The sequence below is a fragment of the Eriocheir sinensis genome, unplaced genomic scaffold (genome assembly GCF_024679095.1).
Source record: "Eriocheir sinensis breed Jianghai 21 unplaced genomic scaffold, ASM2467909v1 Scaffold146, whole genome shotgun sequence".
In the NCBI taxonomy this organism is placed as follows: domain Eukaryota; kingdom Metazoa; phylum Arthropoda; class Malacostraca; order Decapoda; family Varunidae; genus Eriocheir; species Eriocheir sinensis.
Genome location: NW_026110806.1, coordinates 35,399 through 52,625, shown reverse-complemented (window position 1 = coordinate 52,625; position 17,227 = coordinate 35,399). Strand labels below are relative to the sequence as shown.

General features: G+C 44.9%; 1 protein-coding gene across 1 annotated transcript; it reads right to left on the bottom strand.

Moving 5' to 3' along the window:
- Positions 1-649: 649 nt before the first annotated feature.
- LOC126990137 (activating molecule in BECN1-regulated autophagy protein 1B-like) lies at positions 650-15,847 on the bottom strand. Its single transcript, XM_050848694.1, has 7 exons — positions 15,826-15,847; positions 15,581-15,695; positions 13,259-13,418; positions 8,269-8,522; positions 7,749-7,932; positions 5,891-6,063; positions 650-830 (listed from the first exon to the last, which is right to left on the bottom strand). The coding sequence occupies exons 1-7, from the start codon at positions 15,830-15,832 to the stop codon at positions 650-652; spliced, it is 1,074 nt and encodes a 357-aa protein (XP_050704651.1). The 5' UTR covers positions 15,833-15,847.
- Between the last annotated feature and the right edge of the window lie 1,380 nt (positions 15,848-17,227).

The window sequence follows — 17,227 nt, the reverse complement described above, 5'->3', positions numbered from 1 at the left end:
GTGTGTGTGTGTGTGTGTGTGTGTGTGTGTGTGTGTGTGTGTGTGTGTGTGTGTGTGTGTGTGTGTGTGTGTGTTTGTGTGTGTTTGTGTGTGTTTGTGTGTGTGTGTGTGTGTGTGTGTGTGTGTGTGTGTGTGTGTGTGTGTTTGTGTGTGTGTTTGTGTGTGTTTGTGTGTGTTTGTGTGTGTTTGTGTGTGTTTCAGTGTTATTCCCTATTTTGTTTTTATGGATAAGGGGGATGAGGATGATTGTATTTTAAGATGTTTTTTGGCCCGCTAATGTATTTGGGTATGCTTGTGTGAAAATGGCTCTCTTTCTCACTCACTGTTTCTCACTCTCTCTATGTATGTATGTATGTATGTATGTATGTGTGTATGTATGTGTGTATGTATGTATGTATGTATGTATTCATCAATCTATCTACCTTGTTTACTCTTCCTCTCTCTCTCTCTCTCTCTCTCTCTCTCTCTCTCTCTCTTATACAAGAAAACACGTTAATTACCCTAGACAGAAAAACAAATAAAAAACAATAAAAATAAATATAGTCACCGTGCGGGAAGGCTGACGTGGTGCTTGTGGATGACGTCGCGGCGGTTGTGGCGGCAGACGAGGAGCCGCCGGACGCAGCAGCAGCGGCGGCGGATGAGCTCGTTAGGGCCTCAGGTGTGAGACGAGGCTGAGGTACTGGCTGGAGAGCTGGCTGTATCGCTGCTCGCGCTCCACCAGCTCGAGCGCGAGGGCATGTGGTGGGTGGAGGGCGACCCGGCCTCTCGTGGGGCATGTTGGCGATCCCGTGATGAGCTTGTGGCCGAGCGGGTCGAATTTGACGTACCTGGAAGATGGGGGGGTTGAAATGTAATGTGGTAGATGGGGTTGAAATGTAATGCAATGTGGTAGATGGGGTTGAAATGTAATGCAATGTAGTAGATGGGGGTTGAAATGGAATGTAATGTGGTAGATGGGGGTTGAAATGTAATGCAATGTGGTAGATGGGGGTTGAAATGTAATGCAATGTGGTAGATGGGGGTTGAAATGTAATGCAATGTGGTAGATGGGTTGAAATGTAATGCAATGTGGTAGATGGGGTTGAAATGTAATGCAATGTGGTAGATGGGGGTTGAAATGTAATGCAATGTAGATGATGGGGGTTGAAATGTAATGCAATGTTGTAGATGGGGTTGAAATGTAATGCAATGTGTTCGAGGGGGGTTGAAATGTTATGCAATGTGGTAGATGGGGTTGAAATGAAATGTAATGTGGTAGATGGGGGTTGAAATGTAATGCAATGTGGTAGATGGGGTTGAAATGTTGTGTAATGTGGTACCTGGGGGGCTGAAATGTAATGCAATGTGGCAGATGGGGGGTTGAAATGTTATGTAATGTGTTAGATGGGGGTTGAAATGTAATGCAATGTGGTAGATGGGGTTGAAATGTTAAGTAATGTGGTAGATGGGGTTGAAATGTAATGCAATGTGGTAGATGGGGGTTGAAATGTAATGCAATGTGGTAGATGGGGGGTTGAAATGTTATGTAATATGGTAGATGGGGGGTTGAAATGTAATGCAATGTGGTAGATGTGGGTTGAAATGTAATGAAATGTGGTAGATGGGGTTGAAATGTAATGCAATGTGGTAGATGGGGGGTTGAAATGTAATGCAATGTGGTAGATGGTTGTTGAAATGTAATGGAATGTTGTAGATGGGGGGTTGAAATGTAATGCAATGTGGTAGATGGGGGTTGAAATGTAATGCAATGTGGTATATGGGGTTGAAATGTAATGCAATGTGGTAGATGGGGGTTGAAATGTAATGCAATGTGGTACATGGGGTTGAAATGTTATGCAATGTGTTAGATGGGGGTTGAATTGTAATGCAATGTGGTAGATGGGGTTGAAATGTAATGCAATGTGGTAGATGGGGTTGAAATGTAATGCAATGTGGTAGATGGGGTTGAAATGTAATGCAATGTGGTAGATGGGGGTTGAAATGTAATGCAATGTGGTAGATGGGGGTTGAAATGTTATGCAATGTGGTAGATGGGGGGTTGAAATGTAATGTAATGTGGTAGATGGGGGTTGAAATGTAATGCAATGTGGTAGATGGGGTTGAAATGTAATGTGGTAGATGGGGTTGAAATGTAATGCAATGTGGTAGATGGGGTTGAAATGTAATGTGGTAGATGGAGGGTTGAAATGTAATGTGGTAGATGGGGGGTTGAAATGTAATGCAATGTGGTAGATGGGGGTTGAAATGTAATGTGGGAGATGGGGGTTGAAATGTTCTGGGGTTGCTGGGGTTTGAAATGTAATGTGGTAGATGGGGGTTGAAATGTAATGTGGTAGATGGGGGTTGAAATGTAATGCAATGTGGTAGATGGGGTTGAAATGCAATGTGGTAGATGGGGTTGAAATGCAATGTGGTAGATGGGGGTTGAAATGTAATGCAATGTGGTAGATGGGGTTGAAATGTAATGCAATGTGGTAGATGGGGTTGAAATGTAATGCAATGTAGAAGATGGGGTGTTGAAATGTAATGCAATGTGGTAGATGGGAGGTTGAAATGTAATGTAAAGTGGTAGATGGGGGGGGTTGAAATGTAATGTAATGTGGTAGATGGGGGTTGAAATGTAATGCAATGTGATGGGGTTGAAATGTAATGCACTGTGGAAGATGGGGGTTGAAATGAAATGCAATGTGGTAGATGGGGGTTGAAATGTAATGCAATGTGGTAGATGGGGTTGAAATGTAATGCAATGTGGTAGATGGGGGTTGAAATGTAATGCAATGGTAGATGGGGTTGAAATGTAATGCAATGTGGTAGATGGGGTTGAAATGTAATGCAATGTGGTAGATGGGGGTTGAAATGTAATGCAATGTGGTAGATGGGGTTGAAATGTAATGCAATGTGGTAGATGGGGGTTGAAATGTAATGCAATGTGGTAGATGGGGGTTGAAATGTAATGCAATGTGGTAGATGGGGGTTGAAATGTAATGCAATGTGGTAGATGGGCATAGGCGGATCCAGGGGGGGGGCCACAGGGCCATGGCCCCCCCCGAACGCTCTGAGCGTATCTTTTGGCCCCCCCCAAACGCTCTGAGAGTATGTTTTGGCCCCCCCCAAAGAAATTCGTTACAGATACTGTCAGCCTCCCTCAATCATATACATATCATGTAGAACTCGATAGTCGATACTGCATCGCTCTACTACATAAAACAAAATCCAATTCTATGGCCTCAATGCACAAGCGAATCGGAATTAAGCGCTGAGAAGGAAGGCCTCTTCGGCCAATCAGCGATTAGGGAAAATACCAAGGTTGAGCTTCAGCAAGGACTTCTAAATATAGAATTTACTCAGGGCGTGCGCTGTCGAATCTTTAGCCCATAAACCTATGTTTAGCACTTATTGACACAGATAGATAAATGAGAAAAATGTGCCGGGACGAGATCATATCTGGTTGTTATTTTTGTAACTCACTGAGGAAGATATTTTCTTTATGTCCCCTCGGTACAATCCGTTGCGTTCCCGGTACGTTTTACATGCCGTAGGTTATGCTCCTATATCCTCAATCAACACTAAATTCCTTTAATACCTTCCTTCAGATCCTTGCGGTACTGCCGGTGTCCGCTGCGGAGGCCGAGCGGACCTTCAGCAAGGTCACCAGGACATTGACCGAGGTCCGGGCGACAATGGGGGAGGAACGTTTGGAGGCGCTGGTCATGTGCCAAACGCACCGCGACCTTCTCCCAGCCTCCGAGAAGGTGGTCGACTTCTTTATGAAGTCTGGCTCTGGCACTCGCCGAGCGCAGCTGAAGTGATAGACTACTGTGTCATTTGGACTGGACAACGACATTTGGCTCTTGCGAGAGTAGGTCCGATTTTTCAAAGAGGCACAACTGCATAAACATCGTGTTTTTGTCTTTAATACGCTCGTACGTGTATGACATTTAGACGTGGGGATTTCAGTTATGATGATAGAAATAGGCCTATAAGCCATACTACGAGCAAAGCAAACACGAGCAAACATAATTGCATCTGAGCATTTCATTATTATTTATTATATCGCATGACAAGTGTATATGGTAAAGGTCAAAATTTACATATGGAGGCAAGAAGACGGGGTTGTCAAGATTAAAAAAGGTCAAGGCTGATGAAAGCAATGTTTTTAAATATTACGATGTGATTATTGTGATTCTTATATGTTATATATTAATATATGCTTAATAAAGACCAAAAGTATTCTGGATCTAATTCTTGAGTTATGCCCCTGAAAAGCACAATGCAATCCGATGTGACTTAATTCCATGTGTACAGTCCGTCGTCGATGAACAGTTGGCCCCCCCCAAAACTCAAGGCTGGATCCGCCCTTGTAGATGGGGGTTGAAATGTAATGCAATGTGGTAGATGGGGGTTGAAATGTTATGTAATATGGTAGATGGGGGTTGAAATGTAATGCAATGTGGTAGATGGGGGGTAGAAATGTAATGCAATGTGGTAGATGGGCGGTTGAAATGTAATGTAATGTGGTAGATGGGGGGTTGAAATGTAATGTAATGTGGTAGATGGGGGTTGAAATGTAATGCAATGTGGTAGATGGGAGGTTGAAATGTAATGCAATGTGGTAGATGGGGGTTGAAATGTAATGCAATGTAGAAGATGGGGGTTGAAATGTAATGCAATGTGGTAGATGGGGGTTGAAATGTAATGCAATGTGGTAGATGGGGGGTTGAAATGTAATGCAATGTGGTAGATGGGGGTTGAAATGTAATGCAATGTGGTAGATGGGGGTTGAAATGTAATGCAATGTGGTAGATGGGGGTTGAAATGTAATGCAATGTGGTAGATGGGGGGTTGAAATGTAATGCAATGTGGTAGATGGGGGTTGAAATGTAATGCAATGTGGTAGATGGGTGTTGAAATGTTATGTAATATGGTAGATGGGGGGTTGAAATGTAATGCAATGTGGTAGATGGGGGTTGAAATGTAATGCAATGTGGTAGATGGGGGTTGAAATGTAATGCAATGTGGTAGATGGGGGGTTGAAATGTAATGCAATGTGGTAGATGGGGGTTGAAATGTAATGCAATGTGGTAGATGGGGGTTGAAATGTAATGCAATGTGGTAGATGGGGGTTGAAATGTTATGTAATATGGTAGATATCAAATTTAATGGCAGACTATGCTTTGAAATTTAAGGCAACGCAGCAGGTGTTAAATTTTGAGATGTGAAATATGCACAAAAATGGCTTAGGACACACTGAAAGTAATGTATCTATGTTTAAATAATACATGATCTTTTTAATAGATTTTCAAAGGGGTCACTCAGTGCTGTCATTGTTCCTTCTCGCCAAGCCAACCTCTGTGTTTATATTTTCAACCCAGGGCTACCAACCATCAATGAAGCATAAAATCATCAAAATCATCATTACCATTTCACACACACACACACACACACACACACACACACACACACATAAGACACCTCCACCCAAAATTGACCTCTCTCTCGGCCACTCTTTACTTTTGTCTATTATGGGAGCGGTGAGTAGCGGGCTTTTGTTTTCTCTACACTCTTTTTGTTGCCCTTGAGCCGTCTCCTTTGTTGTTAAAAAAATAATAAATAAATAAAAAAAAATCATACTGGTACATATTGCAATCATCACTTTACACACACATACACACACAACCAAGTCCCCCTCACACACCACACTTTATCACTACCATTTCATACACGCACACACAAGAAAGGTTGATTAAGAGAGGATATGGAGGTGGGGCAGCGCGAACGTAGCTCTTTTCCCGTATGTCACAACTAGGTAAAACTAGGTAAATACACACACACACACACACACACACACACACACACACACACATGCGCATACGTCTCCCACACACACCTGACTTTCTCCTTCTCATCAGCCGTGCATATCTTGGTGAAGGGCTGCGGCTGGAACCAATCCCAGAAGTATATCTCATTGTAGGTGGCGATGACCAGCACCTTGTCCGTGGGGTGGAAGGCGAGGGAGGCGATCACCGTGCTCTTCTCTGTCGTCCACACCTCACTGCCGCCCTGCAACCACACCACCGTTACCACCACTCTACTACACGCACCACATTGACAACCACCACAACCATCTACTACACATAACGTCGAATGAGAAAATAAAGATGACGGTGATGAAAGTTGGAAAGTTTCATTTACTCGGTGCAACATCTGTGGTCATATGCCGGAGAGAGACAGAAGGGGAAGATGATGGTGATGATGAGGTCTTATTCGGGTCACATATAGGTATGGTAAGGTTAGGCTAGGCAATGCTAGACGAGGTAAGGTTAGGTTAGGTTAGGTGTTGTTGGTATGAAAAATGGAAACTGGAAAAAATAAGCAAAGTAAGGAAAAAGAAGTTATTTAAAGACCTCACCACCATCACCACCACTCAACTTAACGCACCACATTGACAACCACCACAACCATAACGTCGAACAAAAAGATAAAGATTGTGATATTGTTGTCTTATTTGGGTTATATAGGTATGGTGAGGTTAGGATAGACGAGGTATGGTGAGGTTAGGTTAAGTTGCTTTACACATAACACATAAGGTTGAATGAGGAGATAAGATAGATGATAGTGAGGTTGTCTTATTCAGGTTATATATAGGTATGGTGAGGTTAGGATAGACGAGGTTAGGTTAGGTTAAGTTAGGTTAAGTTGCTTTACACATAACACATAAGGTTGAATGAGGAGATAAGATAGATGATAGTGATGTTGTCTTATTTGGGTTATATATAGGTATGGTGAGGTTAGGACAGACGAGGTGAGGTTAGGTGAGGTTAAGTTAGGTTAAGTTGCTTTACACATAACACATAAGGTTGAATGAGGAGATAAGATAGATGGTAGTGAGGTTGTCTTATTTGGGTTATATATAGGTATGGTGAGGTTAGGCTAGACAAGGTGAGGTGAGGTTAGGTTAGGTTAAGTTGCTTTACACATAACACATAAGGTTGAATGAGGAGATAAGATAGATGGTAGTGAGGTTGTCTTATTCAGGTTATATATAGGTATGGTGAGGTTAGGATAGACGAGGTGAGGTGAGGTTAGGTTAGGGCTTTACACATAACACATAAGGTTGAATGAGGAGATAAGATACATGATAGTGAGGTTGTCTTATTTGGGTTATATATAGGTATGGTGAGGTTAGGCTAGACAAGGTGAGGTGAGGTTAGGTTAGGTTAAGTTTTGTTGGTATTAAATATGGACACTGGTAAAAATAAGCAAGGTAAGGAAGGAAAAGTAAGTTATTTAAAGATACACTGTTAAGAAAAGTTATATATAGGTATGGTAAGGTTAGGATAGGCAATGCTAGATGAGGTTAGGTTAGGTTTGGTTTTGTTGGTATTAAAAATGGAAACTGCTAAAAATAAGCAATGTAAGGAAGGAAAAAAATGTTATTTAAAGATACACTGTTAAGAAAAGTTATACAAAGCTACATTTAAAGATACCAGCTGTTGAAAAATAAGGTGTAACAAAGAATGAAAAAAGTAAGGTATGATAAATAAAAACAACTGAAAACATAAAATAAAAAAAGTATAAAAACAAAATAAAACAAAATATGAGGAATAATAAATAAAAATAAACATATGCAAAAAATGAAAACATGAAATAAAAAAAAGGTATAAAAACAAAAAATAGTAAATAATAAATGAAAATAAACATATGCAAAACAAACTCCTGTATTACACCCAACACCCCCTACCCACCTTGAGGCCCCACACGCGCACCTCCCCGCCGAGGCAGCCCGAGGCCACTATCTCGTTGGAGGCGGGGTGGAAGGCCACACACCACGGGGTTCGCGGGTGTCCCTCCAGCGTACAGATGCACTGACCTGTGTTGACCTCGCTGACGTAGATGTTGTGGTCGCCGTGGGTGGAGGCGACCTTTGACCTGCAGAGAGAACAAGACAAGTTGATTGACCCCTTGACTATGGCTTTCCTACAAGACATCACCAAGCATTTATTTTTTATTTTTCTATTATCAGAATTTCTGTGATTTCTTATAATTCAGGTGCGTTTTTTTACTGTACTTCTTTCCCCATGTCTTATTTTTGCATTTTTTTTTTTAGAATTTCCGTGATTTCTTATAATTCACTTGCGTTTTTTTACTGTACTTCTTTTCCCATGTCTTTTTTTATGCATGTTTTTTTATATCATTTCAAGGTGCCCATACCATCTCCATTCCTGTAAATAAAATAAAGAAATAAAACCTTGCCCCCCCACTCACCCATCGGGGCTGAATACCATAAGGAACGTGGACTTGGGTGAGCCGGGCAGTTGGCAGGAGAGGAGGTTGTGCTTGCGGTAAACCAGCATCTCCTCGCTGATGTGATGCAGCTGCGTGGTGGTGGCCCGGGGGTGGCGCGCCGGAACCTCGCGTCGAGCCAGCAGCACCGGCGTGGGGGCCAGCATAGGGTCATGGCACTGCCGCCGCACCTCCTCCCCCACCTCCATCTTGCCCTCCAGAAACATGTCATCCATCTGAAGGGGGGATGAGTGGGAGTGGTTAGAGTGTGCATGTATGAGTGTGTATTTACCTAGTTGTAGTTTAACAGGGCCTGGGCTTTACGCTCGTGTGGTTCTGTCTCCGTATCTACATTAATCCAACTTTTCCTTAAAGCTTTGCACACTCCTCGCTGATACTACATCCTCACTTAGTCTGTTCCAAACCTCTATATTTCTGTGTGGGAAGCTATATTTCTTTATGTCTCTCAAGCATCTCCCTGTGTGTATCTATTTGTGGTTTACAGGGCCTGAGCTAAGATGGGATAGTCCTGTCTCCTTGTCGATATATGTCCAAGCTCTCCCTCATTTGATGCACACTCCCTGCCTCCACAGTCTCCTCCTTTAGACCATTCCACTCATCCACACTTCTATATGGGAAACTGTACTTCTTTTTTCCTTCAGACATGTTCCCTATATCAGCTTCTTAACCCCTTGACTGTGGATTTCCTACCAGAAGACATCACCAAGCTACAGGAATGGAACAAAAAGTGGCTGCTACAATTCAATGAAGAAAAATGTCAAGTCCTGCACCTTGGGAGGGGATATCCAGCACATCAATATCACATGAGAAACACTCCACTATCCACCACAGAGGCAGAGAAAGACCTGGGAGTGTATGTTACCATGCTACCAGTGAAGGGATATCCAGTGCATCAATATCACATGAGAAACACTCCACTATCCACCACAGAGGCAGAGAAAGACCTGGGAGTGTATGTTACCACGCTACCAGTGAAGGGATATCCAGCACATCAATATCACATGAGAAACACTCCACTATCCACCACAGAGGCAGAGAAAGACCTGGGAGTGTATGTTACCAGGCTACCAGTGAAGGAAAAATCTGTGCCAATCGCAGCGGACGGGTTAACCTTACCTCACCTAACCTAACCTAATGTTCCTATGTACTTATATTCTTATGTTGCAACTTTGGGTGTATGTCTGTAATTTATCATGTATCTTCTACTTTATTTCTCGTATCCTTAACCCGGTAGCAGCAGGGATCATGTGTCTTAATGGCAAGCAAGAAAAATGAGAAAAAAATCACCCCTCACACAAACCATTTCATAATACCTATATATCAAAGCATTTGTGATCAGATTATGTATGATCTATTTTTGGGGGTTTTAAACCGTGGCACAAATTTGGCCTGTTGCTGCTACACGGTAAAGCCACAAATTTGACCCGTCGCTGCTACATGGTAAAGCCACAAATTTGGCCCGTCGCTGCTACACGGTAAAGCCACAAATTTGGCCCGTCGCTGCTACACGGTAAAGCCATAAATTTGGCCCGTCGCTGCTACACGGTAAAGCCACAAATTTGGCCCGTCGCTGCTACACGGTAAAGCCACAAATTTGACCCGTCGCTGCTACACGGTAAAGCCACAAATTTGGCCCGTCGCTGCTACACGGTAAAGCCACAAATTTGACCCGTCGCTGCTACACGGAAAAGCCACAAATTTGACCCGTCGCTGCTACACGGTAAAGCCACAAATTTGGCCCGTCGCTGCTACACGGTAAAGCCACAAATTTGACCCGTTGCTGCTACACTGTAAAGCCACAAATTTGACCCGTCGCTGCTACATGGTAAAGCCACAAATTTGACCCGTCGCTGCTACACGGTAAAGCCACAAATTTGACCCGTCGCTGCTACACGGTAAAGCCACAAATTTGACCCGTGGCTGCTACACGGTAAAGCCACAAATTTGACCCGTGGCTGCTACACGGTAAAGCCACAAATTTGACCCGTCGCTGCTACACGGTAAAGACACAAATTTGGCCCGTCGCTGCTACACGGTAAAGCCACAAATTTGACCCATCGCTGCTACACGGTAAAGACACAAATTTGGCCCGTCGCTGCTACACGGTAAAGACACAAATTTGACCCGTCGCTGCTACACGGTAAAGACACAAATTTGGCCCGTCGCTGCTACACGGTAAAGCCACAAATTTGACCCGTGGCTGCTACACGGTAAAGCCACAAATTTGACCCGTCACTGCTACACGGTAAAGCCACAAATTTGACCCGTCGCTGCTACACGGTAAAGCCACAAATTTGACCCGTGGCTGCTACACGGTAAAGCCACAAATTTGACCCGTGGCTGCTACACGGTAAAGCCACAAATTTGACCCGTCGCTGCTACACGGTAAAGACACAAATTTGGCCCGTCGCTGCTACACGGTTAAATAAACTCTGAGGGTACTGAGAGACTTCACACAAGTCTGGGTGCTTCTCTTTGAGTGTTGCTGCTGTGATGGATGGATTTAACAATCCTTATCGCGTCAGACATTATCAGCAGCGGTGAGGGAAGTCTTCCTCTTACCTACATATCCCTTCATCGCCTGACCCTTGCCTGCAGGGAGGGACGCTGCCTCCTGACCGTCACGAGCCTTGATAGCCTTGTCATGGGCCACGTGGCTGACACACTGCCCAAGCTCCAGCAATGCCAAGGCACTTTGCTTCCTTCCCGTTACCTGCTTGCACTAAACTAAATAGCTAGGTTTAGAGAATAGTGTATGAAAATGTCTTCAACATGTTCTAGTGACATTGGTACCCATGACAATGAAGAGTGTGCAACCTTATACATCAGGCTGTTAAATAAAGATGGACTCATAACCCAAGCTAGAGGAGCTTCTAGCTGAAGAGCCTTCACATGAGCAAGTAGTAGCCTAGCCTATCACCGCTGAAATACTAATATTTCCCACCATTTTAGAATCTCATAAACGACTAATAATAATAATGGAAACGGTTACCAGAGTGATGATTAGCAAATACAATACTGATGTGTCGTGAAATGATCTTCTGTGCAAGGTAAGTGTGGTGAGTCAGGCATCTTGGGCTGTGCTGTGGTAGTTAGCTGTAAACTCCTTCAGCCACAGCCTACTAGCACAGTACTGTTTTCTGTACATGGTAAGTGTGGTGAGTCAGGCATCTTGGGCTGTGCTGTGGTAGTTAGCTGTAAACTCCTTCAGCCACAGCCTACTAGCACAGTACTGTTTTCTGTACATGGTAAGTGTGGTGAGTCAGGCATCTTGGGCTGTGCTGTGGTAGTTAGCTGTAAACTCCTTCAGCCACAGCCTACTAGCACAGTACTGTTTTCTGTACATGGTAAGTGTGGTGAGTCAGGCATCTTGGGCTGTGCTGTGGTAGTTAGCTGTAAACTCCTTCAGCCACAGCCTACTAGCACAGTACTGTTTTCTGTACATGGTAAGTGTGGTGAGTCAGGCATCTTGGGCTGTGCTGTGGTAGTTAGCTGTAAACCCCTTCAGCCACAGCCTACTAGCACAGTACTGTTTTCTGTACATGGTAAGTGTGGTGAGTCAGGCATCTTGGGCTGTGCTGTGGTAGTTAGCTGTAAACTCCTTCAGCCACAGCCTACTAGCACAGTACTGTTTTCTGGTGATGTCTGTGCTCAATTCTTTTCCTAATACTGTAATAATACATGTTTCAATGGCAGATTCCTTGTCATAAATATAGTATGTTAGTGCATAGTGTAAGTGCGTGATGCCTGTTTTATTAATTTCCAGCCTGTGTCCTCCGTAGGCATTGTGGGAGTACTGAACAAGAGTGCCGCGACGCTGGAGAAGGTGCTGCCAGTTATGGATGGCAGGAACTTGACAACATTACTGCTGCTTATGCCAGTAATTTGCACGATGCTGGCAGCTGACACCTATAAAAAATGTGACAATTTTATGAGGACTAATTTAGAAAAAAATGGTTGAGTAGCTGTAAGGACATGTAGCCCACTGTCAATGACTAGGAAGTCTGTGTTCAAATTATGGGCCGGAGGAAAAGTTGTAAAGTCTGGCTTAGTGGGCGCAGCATCTGTGGTCATATGCCGGAGAGGGACAGAAGGGGAAGGAATTATGGGAGAAGGGAACAGACCCCAGGAGACGGGACACAACATCTGTGGTCATATGCCGGAGAGGGACAGAAGGGGAAGGAATTATGGGAGAAGGGAACAGACCCCAGGAGACGGGACACAACATCTGTGGTCATATGCCGGAGAGGAACAGAACGGGAAGGAATTATGGGAGAAGGGAACAGTTGGAAAGTTTGGTTTAGTGGGTGCAGCATCTGTGGTCATATGCCAGAGAGGGACAGAAGGGGAAGGAATTATAGGTGAAGGGAACAGTTGGAAAGTTTGGTTTAGTGGGTGCAACATCTGTGGTCATATGCCGGAGAGGGACAGAAGGGGAAGGAATTATAGGAGAAGGGAACAGACCCCAGGAGACGGGACACAACATCTGTGGTCATATGCCGGAGAGAGGCAGAAGGGGAAGGAATTATAGGAGAAGGGAACAGACCCCAGGAGACGGGACACAACCCCCGATTAATACCTGCTACACTGCTGGGTGGACAGGGGCTATGTAGGGTATCGGAAAAGCCGCCCAAATTTTTCCACTCCGCCAGGGAATCGAACCCGGGCTCTCTCGGTTGTGAGCCGAGTGTGCTAACCACTGCACCACGAAGCCCCCTAGCACAAATGGATGCCCAGCCTTAATGTAAGTTCAGCTTTGAATGTCACGCATGTTTTTAGTAAATATATCGGTGTTAAAAACTTCCAAATATAATAGTAAAACTCTAATGAACAACTCATCCCTATTGTAAGTTCAACTCTGATTATTATAATTTTAGTAAATATATCGGTGCACAATTCAAACCTTTCCGATATACTAGTAAAACTAATGTACAATTCCAGCAATACTCACAGGATTTTCAGGTTGAGCCGAGGCATGTTGAGGCTCTGCTTGAAGAGCAACAGCCTGAGAGTCTTCACCAACACGCTGGCTGGTCACTGTCATCCAAAGAGTCCTCGGCAGCACAGGCCAGCCAGCACGCTTCCTGTCTGGAGACATTTCCTCGCCATGTCTGGAAAACATTACTGTGCAGAATAACGCCTTGGAGCCAGGCAAGTCACCACATGGAAGCACAAGATTTTGTTTTTTGGATAAATGGGGAAAAAAATTGTAGTTGCCAATGATCCCTCTATTGGGGCTGAGAAGTGAGCAGTGCGAGGCAGTCAGCCGTTCCTCTCCTGTACAGTACAAGTCAACAACCTGTACCAACAACAAGCCAACACCTTTGCTTTTGCCCTTCAGCACTTTTGTATTCAGTGAGCGTGTCAGCTGGTCCACGCCGCGCCAACACACCGCCCAGTACTCCCTCCTTCACCCTGACACACTCACCCCAAGACCGTAGGCAACACTTTCCTCCGCCTCAACACACACACACACACACACACAGCAAGCGAGGGTTTGTTTACGCCACCACACAGAGACTTCATAGACTAGAGTGCACGGCGAGACACTGAAGTGACGCCGCCGAGTCTGGTTTAGCGGCCACGTTACTGTGGGGGTAAGTAAGGTGCTGGGGTGAGGGGAGTGGCGGGATGGGGAGGGGGTGGGGGTGAGCAGGATAGCCCTTTCCCAACGTCCTCCACCTCTCTTAGTTTGAGGTGGATTGTGGGGGTGGGGAGGAGGTGAAGGAGGGGACTGGGGTGGCGGTGAGGCTGGGGGGGAGGAGGAGGTTGGGGGGTTGGGGGGTGTGGGTGGGGAGGGAGTAGGGGTGGTCAGTGCCAGTGTTAAGTTGATCCAAGGTGCCAAGTTCTATCCGTCCTAATACAGGCAATGTACAGGAAATATATCTATCTATCTATCTATCAATCTATCTATCTATCTACATTCTCTCTCTCTCTAAACTTGCATACGTAAAGACATGCAAGAAACAGCCAAAGACAAACAGACAAACACATAAACAGACAGAGTGAGACAGACATTTAGGGCAACACAGACACACTGACAGACAGGAAATAGATCAAAGAATGACCCACAGAAAGCAAAGCATGTACAGACACAGAAACATACTACATACACAGACAGAGAGAGAGAGAGAGAGAGAGAGAGAGAGAGAGAGAGAGAGAGAGAGAGAGAGAGAGAGAGAGAGAGAGAGAGAGAGAGAGAGAGAGAGAGAAGGGATGGGAAGGGAAGGGATGGGAAGGAATGGGAAGGAAAAGGAAGGGAAGGGAGGTGATGGGAAGGGATGGGAAGGAATGGGAAGGAAAAGGAAAGGAAGGGAGGGGAAGGGATGGGAAGGGAAGGGATGGGAAGGAATGGGAAGGAAAAGGAAGGGAAGGGAAGTGATGGGAAGGGATGGGAAGGAATGGGAAGGGAAGGGAAAGGAAGGGAGGGGAAGGGATGGGAAGGGAAGGGATGGGAAGGAATGGGAAGGAAAAGGAAGGGAAAGGAAGTGATGGGAAGGGATGGGAAGGAATGGGAAGGGAATGAGAAGGGAAGGGAAGGGAAGGGAAGGAACAGGAAGGGGAAGGGAAGAAGAATCATTAGAGGGAAATAGCAAAGGAAGAAATAGCTGCAGGAAACACAGGAAAAGAAAAATATGAAATAACCCAAAAAATATCCAGACAGCTAAGGATCAAGGAGGCCCAAGGAACAGGAAGGGAAAACTGGACCCGTATAGAGAACAGTAGAGTAGTGAAATAATTGATGGAAATAGAGGGAAAAGAAGAGAGGCTAAGGAGGAGGAGGCCGATGAGAAATAAAGGAAGTAAAACGCCTAAACAGAACAAATAAAAAGTGATCGGCCACTTGGAGATTCTAAAGCTATCAAGTAGAAGGATGCGGAGAGTTACAACAACGCACGGCTGGATTTTACTTCATCTTATATTACAGAAAGATATGTAATGCCCCGACGAGCTTATTTTCTAAATCCTTCCTATTTCTCAACACGGCCTCTGCGTGTATCGAAATAACACGAGAAATTAATCAAGACAAAGTGAGGGTATTCCCCGGCTGCCTGGGATTGAACCCGCGACCAGCGTGACGGGAGAGCCACTCCTTACCGAGTCGGCCAAAGAGCTACCCCACTGGCTAAGTGGGTTATGGGAGGCTCGTTCATCAGGCCGTCGCCGCACTACAGATATTCATGTGTGTGTGTGTGTGTGTGTGTGTGTGTGTGTGTCCTAATGTTAACATGAGAATAAAATACAGGAAAACCCATCAAAGTGGCTGTCTTACTCAGCAGCCTCCAAACTGCGTCCCTGTCTGTCCCTGTCTGCCTCCTGGACAGTCAGCAGGCTCACCGTCTGGGCCTGGACGCAGAACTCTTCAAGGCGGCCGTGGATCAAGACACCTGTGGAGGACAATTGGGTTACTTGAAGACAGTTATTTCGCATCAGCTGGTTTTTACTGGCAGGCATTTCTTCACTCATTTTTGTAACTTTTTTTCATAGTTTTAACTTCGTATATTTAAAAAAACTCACTTTCCATACATTTTCTTCACTTGTCCTACATGTTTCTTTTTAATATTTGTTTATACCGTTGACAAATTTTCAGCCTTTGTTTGACTGCAGGCATTTTCTTGCACACCTTTTCACCTTTTCGTACATTTTTCAACATTTTTTTATACTTTTAAATTTTTTTCCCACTATCCGCTCCCCTCAAACTAGTAGTCCCTTTGAGCACTCCCTCCCTGTCACCACGGAGCAGCGTCCAAGTCCCTCCCTCCTTGCCAGCAGGGTTCATATTCTCAGCCGCTTGGGGCTCTTGAGACCATGATATTTGAAGGCCATATAAAAGATGTACTCAAGAGTGTTCTGTCGTTCCTGGCGTAGAAATCTTGCAAAACTACCACTAGAGATATGACGCCGCCCTTGGCAATCCCTAAAACTTCTACGAGAGCCTCTTTAAATAGATATAGTAAGGCGTCGAAAGGTCCGAGAATATGGGTCCGGGTTGTCTGGGCGTCCTTACCAACGCCCCTCCTTCCTCTCATCGCGGAACACCTCCCGGGTACTTCGTTGTGGCGGGGCGTCACTACCGGCCCCTTCCTCCTCCTCCTCTCATCGCCAACTGCCCAAAGAGCTCTCTGCCACGTGTCTATCTCCGCCCCGCCGAAGCATCTAGAATCTGCGCTACGGTTCCGCCTCTCACGCCAAATATTTCCAAATGCCAAGAAGGAGATCGGTCGGGTTGTAATGAGTGTTTTCTTAGGTTCAGGTACAGGTTCACAGTACAGGAAGGGTCAAACAACCACCAGGCTCAGATAACTACCCCTGGAAATGCCTCACACTCCTAGGAGGCCTCGTCAATGTGTGTGCCTGGGCGCCGAGAGGTTCAGGAATGCCAGCACTCAACTCTTCGTTTCTGCGTTTCCTTAATTAACTTAAAATGTAATCACGCTTTAATATCTACTCAAGCTCATCCCTTTACTGTCCAACTCCCTTACGCAAGAGTTAAAAAGCATCTTCACTCTTTCATCCCTATACTGTCCAAACCCCTTATGCAAGAGTTAACCAGCATCTTCACTCTTTCATCCCTATACTGTCCAAACCCCTTATGCAAGAGTTAACCAGCATCTTCACTCTTTCATCCCTATACTGTCCAAATCCCTTACGCAAGAGTTAACCAGCATCTTCACTCTTTCATCCCTTTACTGTCCAAATCCCTTACGCAAGAGTTAACCAGCATCTTCACTCTTTCATCCCTTTACTGTCCAAATCCCTTACGCAGGAGTTAACCAGCATCTTCACTCTTTCATCCCTATACTGTCCAAATCCCTTATGCAAGAGTTAACCAGCATCTTCACTCTTTCATCCCTATACTGTCCAAATCCCTTATGCAAGAGTTAACCAGCATCTTCACTCTTTCATCCCTATACTGTCC